Below are 21,854 nucleotides of genomic sequence, written 5' to 3'. Positions count from 1 at the left end.
CAGCTGACAGAGTGAGAGGCCAAAACTGGGCTATTCAGACACACTATTTCCCCTCTGTGAACCTGATTGCACGTTGTTCTTTAAGGTTTTTTCACACTTGATACCCTTTATACTCGCCAAAAAAAGTAAAACCCTGTGAAGTGTTTGAATTCTTTCTACAAGATTTATCAGTTGGAGTTTAGGATTAAAGCACAGGGGTCCTTTTTAAGTGAGATGCCTTGCTTGTGGCAGGTATCCCCCAATAATCATGTCACAGTACCTTTAATTAAACTATTCAGTCCTTGGAGTTTTCCCATCACAGAAGGCAGCAGTGGAACTAAACTGGCAGAGGGGCTCTCCTTCCTAAGTCCTCTACCAGCTCCAAGAAAACCTGCACAGCTGGGTCCACCTACAGCATTTCTTTGTCTTAGAACACATTCCTTCAAAAAAGATTTAAGCACACCGATTTTACTGCTGTTCCCTGCAGCACAGGTGACAGGAAGAAGCACAAAGCAGACTAGTTGTCTCCATGCTAATTGTGGAAGGTTTCCCAGCAACTGGTCTGTGCAGCACTGGCTACTGGAGCCTCCCAGAGCTGGCACCAGCAGAGATTTACTGCACACATGCCTGCACAGTAACCACGCCAGCCACTGGAATAGCAGCAGGCATCCCTTTGGAGCTCAAAACAAATGCTCATTTAAATAAAAGTAATGTTAGAGCAAGGCTGTTTCACAGAGATTTTTACCTACATGCAAAAGGTCTGCCTACTCAAAGTGATGCTGTACCATATTCTTCCCTGACTTTAACTACACTGCAGCCACACTCTTAGTGGCAATTTAAAGAAAAAAAAATCTAAATCTGCTTCCTACAGGATCAAAGTATTTTGAAGGAGAAAGCATGTATATGTATGCACAAAGACACACAAATACCTCTACACATATATTTAAGTAAAATATGTAAGTTTTACATACATACAACCTTTACAGTCTAACAAAATTAAGGACAGAGCAGTATGAGCCGTGTAGTTCAAGACAAGTGTGAAAAAGTTTAATACAGTATTGGGCAGGTCTGTCTCAAAGAGCCTGCATTCCTGTGCAAGATCAGTGCTGTAACTCTCTAGGGATGGGAAGGGACACAGTAAATTGACCTTGGAATTAAAATAAACAGCTTGAATATGGATGCAGATAGTCAGCAAATGTTAATTGTCAGTTCACTGATGCAAAGACCTTGAGAAGCACCATCCACACTCACTCCTCACTGACTTCCTTTCAAATGCTCTTAACAACACCTCTGTGGGTGTTGTTAAGAGCATTTGAAAGACACCTGAACAGAGGTAACAAAAGGGGGACCTGATATGCCTCAAGACTTCAATAACACTTCAACACAGACTTCATGACTTCAGTTCTTCTGTGACGGACTCACAAGTCAGTCGTGTTTTCTTTTTGGTATGTTTTGGTTTTGTGTTTGGTTTTTTCTCTATAGATGTACTAAAAGAGAGCAACTAATCATGTAAATGTTTACTCAGGAAAATACAATGAAGAGTATTCTATCAAACCAAAATTGCTGAAGGGAATGTAAACCTTCAATCTGTCAAAACAGTCTTTTTTTCTAAATCTCTAATTTCTGGCACTGTTTCTCAAGATTTCTTATTTTCAATGCAAAGTTAAAAAATACCATGATATTAACATGCCTGTACCATGAGGATTCTCAATTTTAGTTCCTCCTACATAGCAATCACCTTATTTATAACAGTATTATATCCAACTAGCAACCCACAGTATCACAGAATACCCTGAGCTAAGTCCAGTGCCTGGTCCTGCACAGGAGCCACCTCAACAATCACATCATGTGCCTGAGAGCACTGTCTGAAAGCTCCTTGAACTCTGCCAGGCTTGCTGCTCTGACCACTTTACTGGGAAGCCTGTGCCAATGCCCAGCCACCCTCTCAGAAGAAGAATCTTTCCTAATATTTAATTTGAATTTCACAGCTTCATGCACTGTTACCACAGAGGAGAGATCAGTGTCTGTCCCTCCTCTTCTCCTCACAGGGAAGCTGTAACTGCAGTGAGGACTCCCCTCAGTCTCCTCCAGGCTGACCAGACCAAGTGCCCTCAGCCACTCCCCACACAGCTTCCTCTTAAGGCCCTTCACCATCTTTATTGCTCTCCTTTGGACACTCTCTAATAGTTATCCCTGTTTCTTACATTGCAGTGCCCCAAACTGCCCCCAGCACTCAAGGTGAAGCTGCCCCAGTGCAGAGCAGAGCAGGACAATCCCTCCCTGGCCTGGCTGACAATGCTGTGCCTCATGTCCCTCAGCACAGGGCTGGCCCTCCTGGCTGCCAGGGCACTGCTGGCTCACTTTCAACTTGCCACTGACCAGGACCCCCAGGTCCCTTTCTGTGGTGCTGCTTCCCAGCATCTCATTCCCAGTCTATCTGTACATCCAGGATTGCTCCATCCCAGCTGCAGAATCTGGATAGGTTACTGGGAGATGCTATCAAAATCCTTAGTGAAGTCTAAAAATATCACATCTACCCAACTAGGTGGGTAACCTTGTCATAAAAGGAAATTAAGTTTGTGAAGCAGGGCTGTCACCTCGTGAACCTGTGCTGGCTGTGCTGTCCTCCAGGTGTCTTTCAATACGTTCCAGAATAACCTTATGGCTCCATAATTTTACCTGTCACTGTAGTGACTCTGACAGGCCTTTTGTTTCCAGAGATACCCTTCTTGAAAATCAGGACAATGTCTGCCAATCTCTCCAGATTCCCAAGACTTTTCAAAAATCATTGACAGAGATCTCATGATGATATCTGCCAGCTCTTGGATGAATCCCATCAGGCCCCATAAGGCAGATGAATCCCATCAGGCTGGAGCAGCAAATCCCACAAGTTCATGGTTGAATGGAAGTTTATCATCCTCACAGCCATGGTCTTCCAGCTCAGGACTCTGGGACCCCCAAAGCACATCATCATCATTAAAAAACAAAGTGAATACAGAATTAAATATCTCTGCCTAGTCTGTGTCCCTGCTGGTAACGTGACCATCCTCATCATGTTAAAAGCTGATGTAATTTCTGACTGCTATTGACATTATTGTCCATTAAAAATACAATAACCTGGTGATTTCAGGGTTGTCTATCCAGTTACTCCCCACATGTTTACTACAGTCATCTTAGTCTGATGTCCCTTTTATTCAGTTGCTTTCTCCACACACAGGCTTTCACAACACTGAGGCATACAATTTCAACATCTTTTCTCTTATCACTGAACACAGCTGCCTCTGCTTTCTTCCCTTCTACCTTATCCTAGTACTTTTTCTGTTCTCTGTGCACAGATCTACTTCAGTTTACTATTCCCAGCCTTCAGTCACAAATTCTTTCCCATGGTATTTCTCCCGTTAAATGTTGGGAGAAATGAACCTATTCATTACAACCCCCAATTCCCCTACACCTGATGCATTAAAATTTAATGCCAGTGTAACAGCCAAGTCACAAGCCCATGTTACACCACCCTCTGTGCAACAGGCATATACAAACCATGCAAATCAAGCAAAGGCAGCATGAGAAGTCCACTTGGAGCTGAATCAACAAATGGAATCAACATTAAGGACAACAAGAAGGGTTTTCCTGCATCTGCAGGGGAAAAAAAAAAAGACTCAGGGAAACATGAGCCCACTGCTAAACAGGGCAAGGAACCCAGTGATGAAGAACACGCAGACAGATGTGGTACTCACTGCCACCTTCATCTCAGTCTTCACTGAAACTTGCCTTTAGGAATCTCAGGTCCTCCAGATCAATGGAAAAGCCTAGAATAAGGAAACGCTACCCTAGCTGGAGGAGGATCATATTAGGGAACATTTAAATAAGTTTGGCATATACAGTTGTGTGGGGAAACTGTCTAGTGTCGTTGTCAGGCCACTTTCAATTATCTTTGAAACATCCCAGTGATGAGGGGAAGTTCCTGAGGACCTGAAGGAAATAAATGTCACTCCTATCTTCAAGAGACAGGATCCAGCGACTACAGGCTGGTCAGCTTCATCTCCATCCCTGAGAAAGTAATGTAAAAAAGTCCTGGAGATTATTTCACAACATACTATGGACAGAAAGGTGATTGTGAGAAGTCAGGATGGATTTGTGCAAGCAAAATCATGCCCAAATTTGATAGCTTATCCAATGGGATGACTGGCTTGGTGGAAGAGGGGAGAGGAACAGACATTGAGTGTCTTGATGCTAGCAAGGTTTTCAACACTGTATCCTATAAAATCCTTGCTGATGAACCAATGAAGTAAGGATTAGACAGACAGTGAGGTGGACTGAAAACTGACTGGAACTGTCAAGCTCAGAAGGTTGTCATTTAGTGGCATAAAGTATAGCTTTCAGCCAAAACACTGCTAGTGTACTCCAGGGTTTGATAAGCATCCAAAATTTAAATGTCTTCATTAAGGGCCTAGATGAGGGGTTGGACTGTACCCACAGCACGTCTACAGGTGATATAAAACTGGGAGGCTGGTGGCTGATACCACTCCACAATGACCTTGAGACACTGGAGAAATGAGCCAAGAGGAGTCCCATGAAGTTCAGCAAAGAGAAATGCCAAGTCCTGCACATAGATAGGAAGTAAGCCCAGACACAAGTTTATTTGGAAAGTCAACTGGTTGCAAAGCAGCTTTGCAGAAAAGGACAGGGAGGTTCTGGGGGACACCAAGCTGAATGTAAACCATCAATGCGCCTTTGCAGCAAAGATTGCTCACAAACTCCTGGGCTGCAGAAGAAACACCACTGCCAGCATGCCAAGGCAGCTCATCCATCTACTCAGCACTGACAAGCCAGCTCTGGGCTTCCCAGTGCAAGAGAGACATGGACATACTGGAGCAAGTCCAGCTCACCATGAATGTGATGAAAGGCTTGGACATGTGACACAGAGGGAGTGGCTGAGCAGGCTGGTACTGTTCAGCTGGAGAAGAGATGGCTTGGACCTAAATATCTAAAAACACTTGGTAGGAGGATGAAAACAAGACAGAAACAGTTGTATCCAGTGTATCCAGCAAAAGGACAAGAACCAACACGCACAAAATGAAATACAGGAATTTTCATTTTAAACATAAGAAAGTAAAAATCTTGTTAACCACAAGGGTGGTTGAATACTGGAACAGAGTTGTCTGAAGAGACTGTGGAGTGTTGTTCCTTGAAGATACTCAAAACCCAACTGGACAAGGTCCTGAGCAAGCTGCTCTCATTCACCGAGCTTTGAGCAGTGGGTTTAGATTAGATGATCTCAGAGGACTGTTCCAATACCTCAGAAATTCTATGATCCTATGAAAATTAATGTATTCAAACTTCAAGCTTGTATTGGACAGATTTACTTTAAATCTGTGTTTGTCTAAGAGATCAGCCACATGTTGAATGCTACTAACCAGGTCTTAAAGATCAGGGTACTGCCAAAGACATTCAGATAAAATTGTATTAACACTACAAATATTTTCCAAAAGATCCCAGTGTTACCACTGGGCATTTGTTCTTTTACTTAAGGTATTTGTCAAGTACCTGAGAACAGAAGAAACTGTAGACTATGTAAGGGCAAACCAATTTTTCACAAAAAATCTTTCATGTCATCCCAAAACTGACAACCAAGTCTTTCTGAAAAGCAACTTTTTAACTTGCCCCAAACCTTGCCCCAAACCTTGCCCCAAACCTTGCCCCAAACCAAGGTCTGATAGGGATAAATGCAAATGCTCAATGTAGAGTACATAATACCTCACTGAAATTTGGCAGAAGTGCAAATAAGATCTTTGTCTTTTTTCCTCTCTAAGGAAAATGTTGTGATTATACTAGAACTTAAAGGAAACACAGTTTTGTCTAATAAAAATATTCTAATTGTCCATCTGCTAAGTGGAATAGCTTTTCTGTAGCTTTGAGTTTTACGTTGTATGGACAAATGTTTTAATTATGCTTTTCCTGATCTGTGCAGGACAAAGTATACACTTCACATGCAAGACTGGAAATGTTTTCTGAATAGACAACCCCGGTGCACACCTGCACATGCAACAGACAAATTTTCTCAGGTCAGCATTATTTCAAAATAAGCTTCCAACTTAACACAAGTACAGTAATAAAGGTTAGGCAAATTATAAACATCACAGAAGTATGTGGGAATGATTGGGACTGACAACTCAAGTACTGAACAAAAAATAAAGCCTCAGTCTTAGAACAATATTAAACCAGGTAAGAACATTTCCATTTCTGTCATCAACACTGACACAGAGCTGTATGTCACACAAATTAGCAATTACTCTTTCAATGTCTTACCAGTCAATTAGATAGATGTCTGGAGTTAAGTTATTTTTTTTGAAGTGGGCAAATAACTTTGGCAGATTTTCTTCAAAGAATACCTCAAATGCAGCAAAATAAGTCAACATCTGGGAAAATATAACAGGGAGAAAACAAGCAGTTAGCTGTGTTTATTAATAAGCTTAAATGTATTATCTGTCGTAGGATTAACACTCTCAAAAATAGGATCAATGAATTACATGATACTATAAAGAGCTAAGCGTTTACATAAAAGGCAGCATCTGCAAGCACTAAGAATTTAATATCCACTCTATATACCATTCTCATACTACACAATGTACCATTTTCTTTGGGTCTTGGCCAGCTTCCTTTAGAAAGAAAAATACCAGCAGGAGAGAAGTTTTTGGCTGATTTCTCAAAATAATTATAAGAGAATGGTGTTTTATGCTTGTGGCAGTAATTTAATATTATACTGAATAAAATCCAAGACACAATGGAACATAATGAAACACAAAACTAAAATAATGTTAATACTCCACAGCAACAGTGAAGAATCCAGTATATTCCAGTCATAAATCACACAATCTAATACCAAAGCTATTCTAATAGTCTAATACCAACATAATACTATACATTCTACATTTAGATAATAGGTATTTCTTTTGCAAAAAGGAAGATACAAGTTTCACACAAAAATTCAAAGACTGAGACAAAACATCTATGCAAGAGAAACAGTTTGTAACTCTCTGACATTATAACCCCTGAACTTCATTGCTTTTAGCACAAAGACTTTGATGCTATTTTAGAATTCAAGTATTTAGTCAGATTTCATAAGAGAGAACATGTTAAAATATCTTCCGATTCAAGTAAGAGTTAAAAACAAAAGATCATTTAATCACTGTCCCTAATACTATAGGGAGAAAAGTTAAGCAAAGTCCTTGAATGATTCAGTAATACAAATCCCAATAAAAGGAATGAAGATTTGATTTCTTCAAAATATGACTTGCAACAGCATACTTCTCCCCAAAACATCATGGCAGTAAAGGGAAAAGGGATCCTTTTGGAGACTTCTGAGTGAAATCCTTTTAAAGAAAGAAAAGTTTATCTCCCAGGGTTTTTTGATGTCCTTATAGAGGTACTTCCCATTTCCTCTGAACGAAGTGACAGATGGTGGACTACTTTCATTAACAGTGACAAATAAACACCTGAGCCTGGCAGTCAGTATGAGGCTTTAAGTCAATGAGAGAAATAAATGAAGTTACTGAAATCTCTGAAATGTCAGTTACAGAGAAACAGCTTCAGGTCAAACATGGCACCAGAAATGCAGGAACCCACTTCAGAGAACTGTACCCCTGAAACAGCTTCCCAGTGTGGATTTTTAAATGCATGAAATCCAAGCACCTATGAGACCTGTGAGTATAACAAAGGAGGCAGATAATGCATCAGACAGCCCTACTTCCAAAATAATCTGCTGGCACCACTATAAGACAATTCTACTGAAGTTCCTACTTTCAAAAGTACTGCAGAGGCAGGACCTCACACATAGCTGCTACAGTCATTTCTATTGATAGCAATGTGGGCAGCAGTACAAGCACTTATTTTGATCAAATCAACATTCAACAAGACTTTTCCTTAGTGGTAATGAAAAAAAATATTGTTTAATAAAATTAACCAACAAAAGAAGTCAAGATAAACCTGCATAAATTACTATTATTCACACAACTAACTTACACTGGTATTATTTTTATTAATTTGCTATACAAAAAAAATCAGCATTTGCTTATTAAACTGACACAAAAAGATGAGGATAGACTGCAGATCAGTATGTTCACCACAGAAAGCAAAAACTGTCTCACTCAAGTGTCACTAGTCCCTTTGAAATATTATATGACATTTTCCTTGTGTTGTCAAATCATGGGTTTGCTTTCATGACATTAATATTTCATGTATCACCACCTCTGCCCTCTGTAAGCACACATTTATCCCATAGTCCCTATTTGGCCAGGCCAACAGCACTATCTGAAAGAATTGCAAACCCCACTAGCTCAGCTAGAAAAATATTTATCTTATTCTATCCAATTCAATTCCAAAACCATCTTCACAAAAACCATATTTACACACTGAATGCATGAGCATGTCCTCCTTTTCCAAGTACTGTAATGGAGATAGCTGATGCTGCTCCTAGCAATGCTGTCTGCCCTGTGGCACATTTCCCCATGGTATTTTACAACTGATGAAATTCAGGGACTGAATAGGGAATACTTTTCCAGCAGGAATACTGATAGAATTTCTAGCGTCTACTTTTTAAGCACAACAGTGACTGTTGTCATAATCCATTCTCTTTTTTCCTTGCATTTGAACTCTTAAGAGGCAGATCCTATTTTCATAGTGCTAAGAGATGAGAAAGAAATACAGAATGCCATATATTTTACACAAAAATACCTTTAAAGTAAATTAAAACATCTGAGATGTGTCTTATTTTGCTAGTGTACCTGCTGACATGGAATTTTAGAGACCCTAGAGAAAATAAGGGAATCAGCTCCCAGTGTAAACTTGAGGGGTGAGAGGATTCCTTCTCTGAAAAGCAGCCTGTGGGACTCCAACACAGGTGCTTCAGAAAGATATGGAAAACCTGCTTCTCCCTGCAACAGTCTGTTTTTAGCAACCTATTAGCCTATGATAAAAAGTGCTTTCAAGACACTTTCATTAAGATGCTTTCAGCTTTCAACTGCAGCATTGTTGAAAACCACCTACAGTAATATTCTCATAACTATTCTCTGAGCATCATAAAATAGCTACTCAACAATTTCATTTACATGTCTTGTTCAAAAAGGCTGATAGGCTGATCTTTGGTTGGGTTTGACTGTTGTGAGAGATTCTGCATATCTGTGTTGGGGATTTTTTTTTATAAAGCATGTTGATTTAAAATAAATTCTCATTTCTTTTCCAAGCCACTGAAATGATAATTTTAATTTTTTTTTAACTTTTCCTACACATTATCCACAGCATGTTTATTACAGTTTTTTTTGCATACTTACAAGGCCATGGTCCACACGGAAAAATGCCATCTGACAGGGCTTATTTAAAAGGTTAGAAAAAGCAATGAAGGCATCTGCAGTATCCAAGTTCAAGATCAATACAGCTGCTATGAATGACATGCCCTGCACCTGAAGAAAGGAGAAGAGTTACTCTTTAGCAGTAATTCCATTATATTGCCTCATTTCATCCTCATGCTCACTAGTATTTAATGCACTCACTGAGCTGCTGCATCTTGAGAAATGTTCAGAAAAGTAGGACTTTTAAACCCATGTGTCCCTTGATATCACAAGTTCAGTGCATGGAAGCTAACAATTCCCATGTTGTCTTCTTTCAAAGGCTCTAATTTGGACTCCTAGGATAGGCTAGGTTGACAACACTTTCAAATATACAGAATAAAGTGTGGGGGGGTTAACAATAAGGTGTTTTGAAGCAAGTAACCATTTTAAGATTATCCTCTTGTGTTACTGATATTGTTCCCTTTCTCTGCAAAGTGTTGTGGAATCCAGGCAAACCTCTCTCACCCGGAGGCTGCAGTGCTGCCACTGTGAGTCATGTGGAGCGAGGTGTGACTGTCATTCCTGCAAACCTGAGGAACAAGCTCCTTCCCAACACAACAGGTTCTTGCTGTGCCACATGAGGCACAGCAGCTATCTGCCCTTTGTCTCATTTCCCAGCAGCCATGTTCAGCAGCTCTTGCCAAGCGTTATGTGCTACCTACAAAGTAGGAACATCCTCTCTCTACACTTGCCTTGTCTAAAACTGCTCCTCAATAAAGAATGAGCCTCTCTGCACAACCCTGCTCTGCATACAGAGACTACATGAAATCCACTCAGCCCTCTCATAATCACTACTTCAAACACTGTGATTGAGCTCATGTAGCTTCAATGGGCATTTCTTTAGGGGACTGGTTGAGAAACTTGCAGTGCTAAGGCACAGAAATGACAATCACTTCAATTCAACAGCTGTCTCAGTAAGACTGGTACTAACAATAATGATTTAACTACACCTTGTCTTTGATTCCAATTTTCAAATTATGCACTTTTCAGTACAAATATGGATTTTTCCAATTATTTAACCTGTAAAATGCTTAAATCCAGCAAAATAAATTTCTCAAGCATGTACTGGAATAGAAAAAAGCACACACAAATCCCCCTAAACCATTTAATAAACGTCTAAAAATGACTAATTAATAAAATCCTTCATCCTCCTAAAAAATATCTCCCTCCCAACCCCTGAAAAAATAAATTCTTCACTTACATAGCCTACATCAGGTCTGTAACAAGTATAGGCTCCTAAAATACTGTGCAACGTGTCATGGTAAGGACCACCCTACAATTAAACAAAAACAGCACAATACATCTGATTATACAACAAGCATGTTAAAAAACCTTCAGTGCTACAGATGGTCTCTATTACTGCTGACAAAGTAGCAGCAATACTCTTTCCCAGCTTAGAACAGCTGAACTATTCCAAATAATTTTAGCTTTAACAGAATGAAACAACTCTCCAAACCCCATTTATTATAAATACATACAGTTCATCCAATATATAGATTAGATATTGAATACTTATACAAGAGGAAGGCAAGCCTAAGAGATTCCTTACAGCTCAGCAGCATTCTGGCAATAGTGCCAAGGAAGTAGAACAATAATGCAAACCACATAATTGTCTCTGAGACTGAAGGCAAAAGTCAACCATGAAGAAAACAGTCAAAACATCAGTATGCCATAACACAGGAAGAGTATATTGAAAAGAACCTATACAGCTAAAAAGTATTCACATTGCTGACTATTAACAGCTGCCATATCTTGCACTGAGTACTGTAAATGATTGAGAATTTCCAAAAGGAGATTTTGCCTAAAAATGTTGATTTATCACAATCTAAATATTTTATAGGGCTGCTGAAATCTGTGCATAGGAGGACAAAATCTGATTAAACTGAGTGACTAAACCCAAAGTGGTTTTCACACTTTGGTGTGCACACCAAAACAATACAAGCTAAATCAATTTTGCCTCAAACCAAAAAAGGCCAATCAGTCCCATTTGTTTGAGATGTTCTCTCTCACTGTGTATTTATAACCAGCAATGTTGATTCACTGACTTTGAAACACTCACCTACATCACTTCATCAGACAGAAGCTAGCATGAGCTATGTTAGATACATCACAGTGATTACCAAACAGTTTGGGGTTCTAGTTTTCCAAAATCCCTAGGAACTTTATCCTCTCGAGATGAGTGCTCCTTCAGAACTCAATGGCCTGTTCCAACCAAGGGACAGGCCAGATTATGTAAACTTCATTTCTCCAACATGTCAAGACAAAAGTTAACATTGCTTACTTGTTGGAATATACAGAGACTAGGAAATGTTCTTGAGATATCCAGTTTTATTAACTCCAAGCTTGCTTCTCTGTCAGCTGCAGAAAATCCAGCATCTGCAAAAGCCAGAGTTACTACACTTATTACAAACATTCAGTGAACATTCGCTCTTGTTTTCATTTTCCAGCAAGGTTTACCTTTTGCACAGTTCATGTATTTTGATGTGAATGCTAGGGAATAAGGCCACAGACAGGGCAATTCCCCAGATTCAGCAGACAGGCTAAGCAGAAAGTACATCCTGACTTAGAGCAGTGACCCTCAATATGTTTTGAGGCGAAGTGGGAAAAGATACAGGGCAAGGCAGGTCAGGCACTTTTTCTGTATCTGCTGACAAATCATTGGCCAGATATAAGCCTGTTAACTTGTGACCCTCACCACCAGCAAGGCTTCCCAGTGGATCCTGAGGTAGCTGCCTCTGTGAAAAATCTGTGGTGGAAATCCTAAAGCAGCAGCCTGTGGTGGATGCCACCTATCTCTACTACTGTGAAAGCTTTCCTATTAGCTTCATGTTCATTTAGCCTTTGTAGATCTTGTAACTGATACTATAATGCACTCTCCATAACTGAAACAGATCCTGTACCAAGTATATTTCTATAGCATTAGTGTTCATTCTGGTATCAAGATGTCTTATTGTTTGTTCTGTATACTTGGGAATTACCTACTGCTGTTTGCTGAGCAAGCTGTCAATAGACAATGAGCATCAATCACATGAGCATTGACACTCCAGAAAATAAAGTGCAAGAGGAAGCTGGAAACATACTGGGTGCTATCTTATTTAAGATATAAACAAACTAAAGGGAACAGAGTGGGAATTTCCAATCAAAAATATTTTTCTGCTTATAAATGTTAATATGTAATGTTGTCCTTTTTTTTTCTCCTCTGTTCAGTATAATTATTTTCTGAAGGCAATTTCAATCATTTGCATGTAGCTTTCTAATCTCTCAAGAACAGTCAACTCTTCCAATTAGCAAATCTCAAACTACTTCATCTGCAAAAAAAAACCCTGCTGCTCTCTGAAACACACCAATGACTTCAGCTCAAAGTTGCAATAAGGGACTAAAATGCAATTTTCTCCTCTAACCCGAGTTGCAATCCCAAAACTATAGATGCAGAAAAGTATTTTAGTATTCCAATTCCAGTGATAATTCCCAAACTACTATTTGTAGTTTTCCTACAAATATGCATCAAATTTGTAGGACAGAACTGTATCCAGAGATGGGTTATAAAAAAACATTTGTGTGCTTTGTATGACATCAGAATTTCAATGAGAAAAATACAGCTATTCCTTGCTTTCACAAAAAGACATTTTCTTTTGACCAGAACACAATTTTATAACTGTTTTTTTTAATGTTGCTTAAAATTTCATTTTAAGGAACTAGTTTACAAATGTCTTATTTTGTAACAGAGCAGAAATACTTGACAAAAAGCATACCCTCACATTCCACTTCAGACCCTCCTGTACTAAGTGATCGCCACTTCTCTTTGGCACGAGCCAGGCAAATATCATATAGTTCTGGAAAAAGAAAAACACAAAACCAAGTCCACTATTTGTACATGTTCACGTCCACTAACCACCCACCATATGGGCAATGCTGCCCTGGCATTAACAATAGCAGAACTTCTACTTGGGTTACAGTTTTAAAAGACATGTTCCACTCACCTGTAACTTCATATGAAGTGAAAAGGAAAGGCAATCTAAGCTGCATTTTACATTCAAATATTTGCTTTTTCTTGCAGAACACTGATGTTCAAAATTACAGTCTGAATGGATAATTAGGAAAGTCTAGCAAATTAGGTAAGAAATATACCCAAGGTAACTAAGCAATGCACTGAAAAGCAGCACAATACAGCAGGAGTACAAGCAGTCTACCACGTTTCCATGTTGGAATAAATTACTTGTTAGTCTTTCAGAGCTGAATTTTTCTGTACTCAGAAGTAATAGATTATTTCTATTCTCACAAATCAAAGCACAAATCTTGCCAGGGGTCTGTTAACCTCTTACAAACCTGTTGTCTTCCTTCAAACCAAAGGAAGTACACTATACACACTCATAGGCATTTCAAAATTAACAACAATTTTACATTTCAAAAAGAAAAAAAAATGGAGTCATTAATTCTGACCATCTCCATCCAACATCAAAGCAAGACACAGTGACACCAATACTTCGAAACAATTCACAGCAGCAGTCCTAGAACAGCTACAAGATTAAAAGACACTGTATTTTTGAACAAAACACATCAAAGCAGCACAAAAAAAGCATAACTAGATAACATCTCCTCACATCCACACCACAACAGATACAAGAATGTCCCCTTGCTATTTCACTTTGTAAGGAATGTCTACAGAACAGCAGCCTCACCGTGGGTGATGTTTAACTCGTTTCCAATTGCCAAGCTCCAGACTTTGCCTCTCACGCTCGGAGGAATGCCCTGCCACCACAGCTCTCGGACTTTACGCGAACAACACCTGTTTAAAGAAAAACAGGTTATTCTAAGAAATACTGCATTGCCAGCTGCATTGCAAATATATCCTCCTATCACTGCTGATGGGATTCAAACCAAGATGAACATCAATGGCCCAAGAAGTAAAATATAATCTGCACATACCCGTTCATTAGTACTATTTTGCTTTGAACTGCAAAGGAAATCTTTCTTCCTTCCAATGTAATGGCTTTATATTGACAGAAGCACAGTAATCACAAAGTGCATAATCTGCAGCCACACTTGATTAGCAAAAATCATAGGGAAAAAGTAAAGAAATTGAAAAGAGGTCCACACCTATGCCACTGCCTATGCTAAAGACTGGACAGCTCCATACAATACTAAATACTAAGAACAAGTCGGAAAAGTCTACCCTCTGCCATCACCCTGCTGTGCAAAGACATGCAGCTTCCCACCTATCTTTGCAGTTCTATGCCTCTGGAAAAATGCACAAAGATGTGACAAGGATTAACTTTTAGGTGGGAGCTTGAAAGACATTTTAATAAAAAAAAAGCTTTGAAATGGATGCAGCTGATGTTCAGCAATCTGAGAGCCCAGAAGGAGCAAAATAGCACCTAAGCACCAATGAAAAGTGGTAAACCCACAATAATCCGTTTATCTTTCAGCAGATTCTGAAAACTAAAATGTAAAACAGTGAATACATTGGGGAATTTCTGACTTTACAAACCAATAATGGAAAAGGTGACCTAATTTTTACAGCAACCATAACAGATGCATCTTCAAATACTAAAGACAAACATGTAAATATATAATTTGTTTAGACTTAGTTTATTATACTTCAGTTGTCCAGAAACACATTTTCCAACAACTTCTGTCCATCTTTTTAATATATATTCTCAAGATAACTGAATTCCATTGTTAAGCAAATTGCAGTTCTGAGTGCTGTTGGTTTATAGTTTATGCTGTGCTGGTTGTATTTGGAGCACTGGGGGCTGCTTTTTTTTTAAGATGACTAGCAAAGATCACCAAGGTATTTTATCAACTGCCTGTGCCATGTCTTTAAAGGAAATCTTCTAGCATTCAATATAAATAACTTTTCCCCTATTTCTCTTTCCTTTAGTTGATTATCCCAGCATATATACCATTCTAGAATTAAAGAGGCTTCAGAAACCATTCACATACCTAAATCTACACTGATATCACATTAACAGCTTAGTCAAGGAAAGCTCATTTCTGATAAATTAATGATGTTCAAGTACTATGCCTTATGCTTTTACATTCTCTACCACAGCTCACTCCCCAGTGCTTCAGAGTTTCTGAGTATCTTGAGCTTTCATTAAAGACAAGTAATAAGACTCAGCACTGCATTCAGTTCCAACCACCTTGCAGAAATAAAGATGTTGCTTATTTCTTTTGTAGCTGTTCAAGAATGATTTTCTAACAAAAGCTTCCAAGATCATTTAAAATTTATGCTTTCTGACTTTGTAACTTCTCTTCAGAATATAGAATGCAATTTTTAATTAAAACTCAATATAACATACTGTCTTACATAGTTTCCCAGTTGGGTAAGATTTCATTGTTCCAAGTTAAAACAGCATTGCCAATGCTATCTTCCAGTTTACAGCGTTCTTCCAGTTGTTTCTTTCTCTTCTGGGCTTCTTTAAGCTCTGCAAACAAGGAATTTCCTTTCTAAGTTAATAAAACCAGAAACTAAATACTCAGTCATGGCTGCGCAATCATGTAAAGCACACTGTGTTCACCATAAAGTACAGTGGACTGTTCAAATTGTGAAAAATTCCCAAGCACACAGCAAGCTGAGCAGTGATTGCAAATGTGAATAAAGAATGAACTGGAACTGTAAGTTTCATTTTCCACAGATGGGACAATGGGAAGTGGATAACATATGACTTCTTTGACTCTTAAATCTAACCACACTATTAACTCTGAATTAACACCTCAGACAGTCAACAGCCTCACCTAGCAGAACAGGTCAGAGTATTTCCTAATAAAGCCCCACCCCTTTCATGGCAGACTCAAAACTACAGGGCAAATGAATACAATTTTTTATTTTGTTTTCATTCTTCTATTACAACGTAGGTATACTGCCAAGAAATCACAAGAGCCACATTTTTGATGCTACTTCATATATGGGTAACCTAAATGTTACATATAGCAAATGGAAACCTTCAGCTCACCAAGAAGAAAACATTTCATGTCTGGTTTAGATATACTTTGCAGTTTGAATTATCATTCAGTATTTCTTCCTGCATTATCAATTACTGCTTTTTCCACTGGCAAATTTGTTAAACAAATGCAGGCACTCTCTACAGCAGGACATGGGTGCATCCACATGCTGTCTAGAGTATGAGGAGGTGCTCACCTGGCAAGCAGAACTCACTGAAAAACAGCAGCACCATGAACAAGGTGTCTTTGGAATGGACACATTTTACCTGATGAATCCACTTTAAAGCCCCACAGAAACTGCCTGAGCAGAACCATAGCAACTGCCTCATAATGTTTCCAGCTCTGATACAAGCTCCTTGCAAGGCTTTCAGTTTTTCTCTAACCAACAAGACAGTTTACAGTCTTCGATCTCCTGACATCTTGACAATGTATCACTCTGCAAAGCTGCTCATCTGGAGTGGCTTTAGGGAAAATGAGTTTGTCATGGCATTTATCTGGACAGAATGACATACTCCAGTTCAGTGAAGACAGCACAAGGAGCTGGTCCATCACCTAACGTTCATCCCATTTTCCCCAATCCACCCACCCTCCATGCAAATAAAGAACAGGGAAACTCCTTTAGACTACACATACAGTAGCAGATATATTGAACAGAAGTCACATGAAGTTAGAACTTCACTGGTGGGTATATGATGTTCAAAATCACAAGAGGATACTTCTATAAGTGTGTCACTTGCATTCTGCAGTTAAGTCCTGTGTTCATATACCTTTTCACTGTTTCATACAGTTCAAGGGTCTGGCCAGCTGGAAAAATACATTTCCAGTAGCTTCCATTGGATGCAAAACCCAAGTCTGAATCTCCTATTATTGCAATGCTTGTTTTGAATTAGAAAACCCAGATGGTCAAAAATATCAGCCAAAAGAAACCACAACCATCACCTCTACCTCATGTTCATGGTACAGTATTACTAAGACACTTCAGTGAAAAATATCAAGCAAGACATTATGAGCAAATCCTTGAGAAAGCTGTAAATTTGATAGTCTCTCACTTAAAATGAACATAATTGCATACATTTTCCTATGTGGAAAATTATGTGTTTATGTACTACAGCCTGAACAGGTTGCTTCCATCATGAAACTGACAAATATCCTGAAGTTTTAAGTCCAGTCTTCACTAATTTGACCAACAATCTACTTCAATATACTACTAAGTTTTTAAACCCACAAATAAGTGTCACTCATTTAAGTTACGGATTGAAAATTTTTTTCCTGCTGGATTCTAGGACAATTTTCTTTTCAGCTTGGGGCTGAGCTTTTCAACAAAAAAACCTTTGCTCCTCTCTTGGGAGTGATGAATCTTTGAGAGGAAGCAGAAATCCCTCACATTACAGAGCAACAGACTGACACAAGTGCATTCCAGGTTTAGAAATACCCCTATATTTTCCCCTCTGAAGACAAGAAATTCCATCACCTCTTTTTTTTGCTTGAACCACCATTTCTTCGTACTGTTGCCTGTGTTTCTGAGCTTCTTCTGCTGGTTTTGCAGGAAGGTTCCTAAAAAAATAATATTTACAGTTGGCATGACTGTCTAAATAAAATTCTAGACACTTCTAAGTGAAAAGCACACTCTGCTTCCTGTCAAAATATCCATTCAAAGAGCAGAACAACAGATCCTTGGAAAGAATCTTTTTTTTGCCAGAGTCAGCAGAAGGGAAGAACACTGACCAGCTATGACTACGTTTATACACAAAATACGCTGAGTAATTTCCTTACATTTGGTAATTTCAGCATTTTTATTATTAAACCAACTGAACCCACTTCATGAAGTTCTTCATAAAGAAAATATACTGGTATATACAAAGCTGGCTGTTTTTGATTTGAACTGGTAAGGACTGTACTCTTTCTTACTGTTCACCTTGTCTAAGAGATACATCCTCAACTTTCTTTACCCACACATGATGACTCCCTAACCCAGCCTTTCCTCCTCTGCTCTCTGAAACCCCATTTCTATTGTAAAGACTTAACTGGAGTCATCCTCAATATTCTCCACTTATTAATTCTAACGAAACATTTTGATTTGTGATTGAGGCCCTGCCATACAAATGCATGCATTCATGTGTTGGAACACACGACCTTTCAGCTAATCACATTTGTCATTAACATAACCATACGTATCTCTTACAACTAAAGGATCAGCAAAACAGGAAATGACTAACAATTTTGTTCTTCTGTATTGTAGAACACTGTATTTTATTCCTAGAACAGTTTATATCTTTGGTTAATAGAAAAGCTATGAAAAAATTCACTTTCATGTTCCTGTAAGGTGTCACTCATCAGGCAGATGACATCCCCCAACATCATTAATAGTTAACAGGCATTGCTATTTATGTAATCACAGTACCTGTAATGTACACATAAGCATGTGATACAGGCTCATGAGTATTTTTCCAAATTGTTATTAGAAAAACAAAAGTAAATTTTCACTTTGGTGAAATGTTGGTTTGCTAACCAGAGAGACCAATCTACTCTTTTTCCAGCTTCACTTTGGTAATTGATCTACTTTTTTTTTTTCTAAATCCAAGTCTTTAAAAATTATTTATGTTAGGGGAAGTTTGGAAAGGAAAACCAGATGAAAGAAGTCAAGTATTGCTAAATTAAATTCTACCACACAAATAATTTGCTCTATGTCTTAACATTGCCAACATACATGTGAGATGGTGTTTAGTGTCTATTAAAATTCAACTAATGCTTTTTCCAGTTGAAGCTAGAGGCACTATAGAATATTTATTGATTTTTTTTACTGGGAAGTTTTACCTAAGCCCTACAAATGAGCATGAAATCAAGAGCAGGTATTTAAAAAAAAATAATCTCACTCCAATTTTCTCTGTGAAGTCTTAAAAAGGAAACTACTCAAAGACTAATAGGTAAACATAAAAAAATAGTATGCAAACTGTAGATAAACAATTAAAAATTTTGTTAAACAAATTCCTCAGTAAGAGTCAAATGACAGCACAGCTGTCTAGAGCAGTTTTCCATTAGATGAAAGAAGCAATGTTTCAATTGTCTTCAATTTTAAAAAAACCTTTCTGCTACAAGTTCCGCATTCTATCAACAGTAGGAAAGAAAGCAAAATTTGAACATTCTCCTGTAATGTAGCACTAACTTCCATCTGTCTGAACACTGTACTACTCAGATCATCCCACAAAAAAGAGATTTTTAACAGACAGGTTTTAAATACAAGAGATCAGCTAGCACATTTGCTTCCAGTTGTACATAACAAAGCCTGCTATAACAAATAATCACTCTTTTATTTTACATCTCTCATTGTCTTGCCACACAGTCCATCAGCCAAGCCAGAAAAGTCCTTAAGTAACCCTACAATTACACTACTTTGATGTGAGCATTTTTCACGCAGGTTTGTTGACAAAAGCACAGATCTACGTTATGCCAGCTCTTCACACCAATGCACAGCTATACTAAAAATGCAAATGTCATGCCCATAAAGCCAGCTCACATTCATAATCATAAACTGACTAAGCATGACTGAATTTGTGTAATTCAGGAGAAAACCACGGTAAAGCAGCTGCTGGTAAATGGCTTTGGAGTCACTCTGCATATGCAAAAATCTCTTTGCAGTAAAAGGCATGAAACAAGTCATCAAGTGCTTGACAACCCTTAAAATGTGATGCTGAACTCCCTGCAGAGCAATCACTATACTGTTTCATTATTTATAGAGGTGTGGTCTTTCTCTGTGTAAACAGGACATTGTATTCTTGCTTCTCAATTTCTTTAGCATACACCAGCTTTGTTTTTATACTTAGGTTATCTCATGGAAAATAAAAACCCCTTAATCATGTTTAGGAGGTAGAATTACTCAAAACTAAAGCTCTGCTATCCTAATTAACTCCCTTCACAAAAAGCCATTGCTTTTATTATAAAATAAAGTTCTTTCTGTTTGAATAATTTTTCTCATAATCAGCCCAATATCATATTCACTAGTCTGAAAAAAAAAATCTATTTTAGATTTTATATTATCTGTTGAAGTTAGAGTAAGCAAATACACTGAGTTAGAAAATACTTGCTAGGTTTTAAAGAGACCCTCGCTGTGGCACTTCCAAAACTTACGCTGGTCGGTCCTCTAAAATAAGTGCTGTAGTGGAGAGTGGTTCAAAATCAAGATTCTTCCTCACATTCTGTTTAGGAGAGAGTGGTCTCTGAGCTCGTCCAGTTTTTTCTTCATATTCCTAGAGAAGAAAAAGACAGGGAAACTTACACGAGTGGAGAGCACCAAGATGATGCACTTGAGAATTTAAAAAGGGACCTACAAAAGTTTTCAGGATAATGCTTTCACATCTCAGCCCTACTGCAGTCCCTTTGAAGCTTTTCAACTAGAGCAACCTCAACACTGACAAAATTTATATTCATGAGTGAATCTTGATGGGTTTTTCTATTCTGTTTGTAAAAACATCTTAAGTTCCTCTGGCTGACAGCCTGCTTTTACAAAGTATTACTAAGAAGGACCTTACAAATAGCAGGTACTTTCTGAGGTACAAAAATAGAACCAAAATAAGGACTACCATATTAAAAAGACATATTTAATTTTTTAAAAAATTTACACAGTTTTCAAACTAAAGTAAAAAATGACCACAAACTCCATGTCTTAAAATCTCATTGTAAGATTTCTCCTACACAAGCTGTTTTCATATGCAACACCTCAACAGTGGGGAGAGAAAAACAGGTTAAAATCACTGTTAGTTGAAAGACCACACTTGGTACAATGCTTTGGACAATCCTAAACCACAATAGAGCATAACAGGTTAACCCGTGTCTGGAATCAGACACTGACACACTGGAGCAAGACTAGCAGAGAGGTATCAAGATGTCAGGGTGTGGAGCAAGCGCCACATGAAGAGAGGCCAGGAGAACCAGGCTTGCTCAGCCTCCAGAGGAAAAGGCTTTGTAGGGAGAGGAGATGAGCACTGGGACAAGTTGCCCGAGATGTGACAGAACTCCTGACCTTGAAAATATTCAAAGCTCAGGTGGATGAGCCCTGAGAACCTGGTTTAAGCAGACTCTGTCCTGAGAGGAGAGTTCACGCCTCAGGGTCCTTCTACCCTTAATGACTGCATCATCCTGATCTATAGGAGAGGATTGGGCATTCAGGTACCATTTTATTTCTACTTTTCCTACAAACACTGGTTTAAAAGAAAGTATACTAAACCCATGACATAATGGGATAAAACAACATTTACACAACTTCCATCTAGTACAGCGCTTGAAGTATTACAGCACACATTAAATATGCAAAGTATCAGTGATGCACAAACAACAAACATGGTCAAACAGTCCTAAGGAAAAATCACATCCACCTTATATGTAGTTACTTCTACTTTCAACTTTATAATGATTCTTGCCACTTCCAAAACTCAAAGGCTTTAATGCACAACTTTTTATCCCATTTCTATTAAAATAAAATTTAGAAAAACACAAATGTGCACTATCAATGAGCACTATGAAGAGTGCTCCAGCCACAGACCTTTTCCTGCT

General features: G+C 38.5%; 1 protein-coding gene across 4 annotated transcripts in view; it reads right to left on the bottom strand.

Moving 5' to 3' along the window:
• Positions 1-21,854, bottom strand: part of TBC1D14 (TBC1 domain family member 14) — a 64,887-nt gene that overhangs the window by 8,110 nt on the left and 34,923 nt on the right. For all 4 annotated transcript variants that reach the window (XM_064418740.1, XM_064418739.1, XM_064418741.1 and 1 more), the window contains 9 exons: positions 20,433-20,551; positions 17,779-17,861; positions 15,673-15,790; positions 14,042-14,148; positions 13,115-13,195; positions 11,644-11,738; positions 10,564-10,635; positions 9,306-9,434; positions 6,286-6,395 (listed from right to left, as the gene is read on the bottom strand). In XM_064418740.1, the coding sequence (XP_064274810.1) occupies positions 6,286-6,395; positions 9,306-9,434; positions 10,564-10,635; positions 11,644-11,738; positions 13,115-13,195; positions 14,042-14,148; positions 15,673-15,790; positions 17,779-17,861; positions 20,433-20,551 (914 nt within the window). The remainder of the gene's footprint in view (positions 1-6,285; positions 6,396-9,305; positions 9,435-10,563; positions 10,636-11,643; positions 11,739-13,114; positions 13,196-14,041; positions 14,149-15,672; positions 15,791-17,778; positions 17,862-20,432; positions 20,552-21,854) is intronic.

Source organism: Passer domesticus, chromosome 4 (assembly GCF_036417665.1).
Source record: "Passer domesticus isolate bPasDom1 chromosome 4, bPasDom1.hap1, whole genome shotgun sequence".
Taxonomy (NCBI): Eukaryota; Metazoa; Chordata; class Aves; order Passeriformes; family Passeridae; genus Passer; species Passer domesticus.
This window is presented reverse-complemented; position numbering and strand designations above follow the sequence as displayed.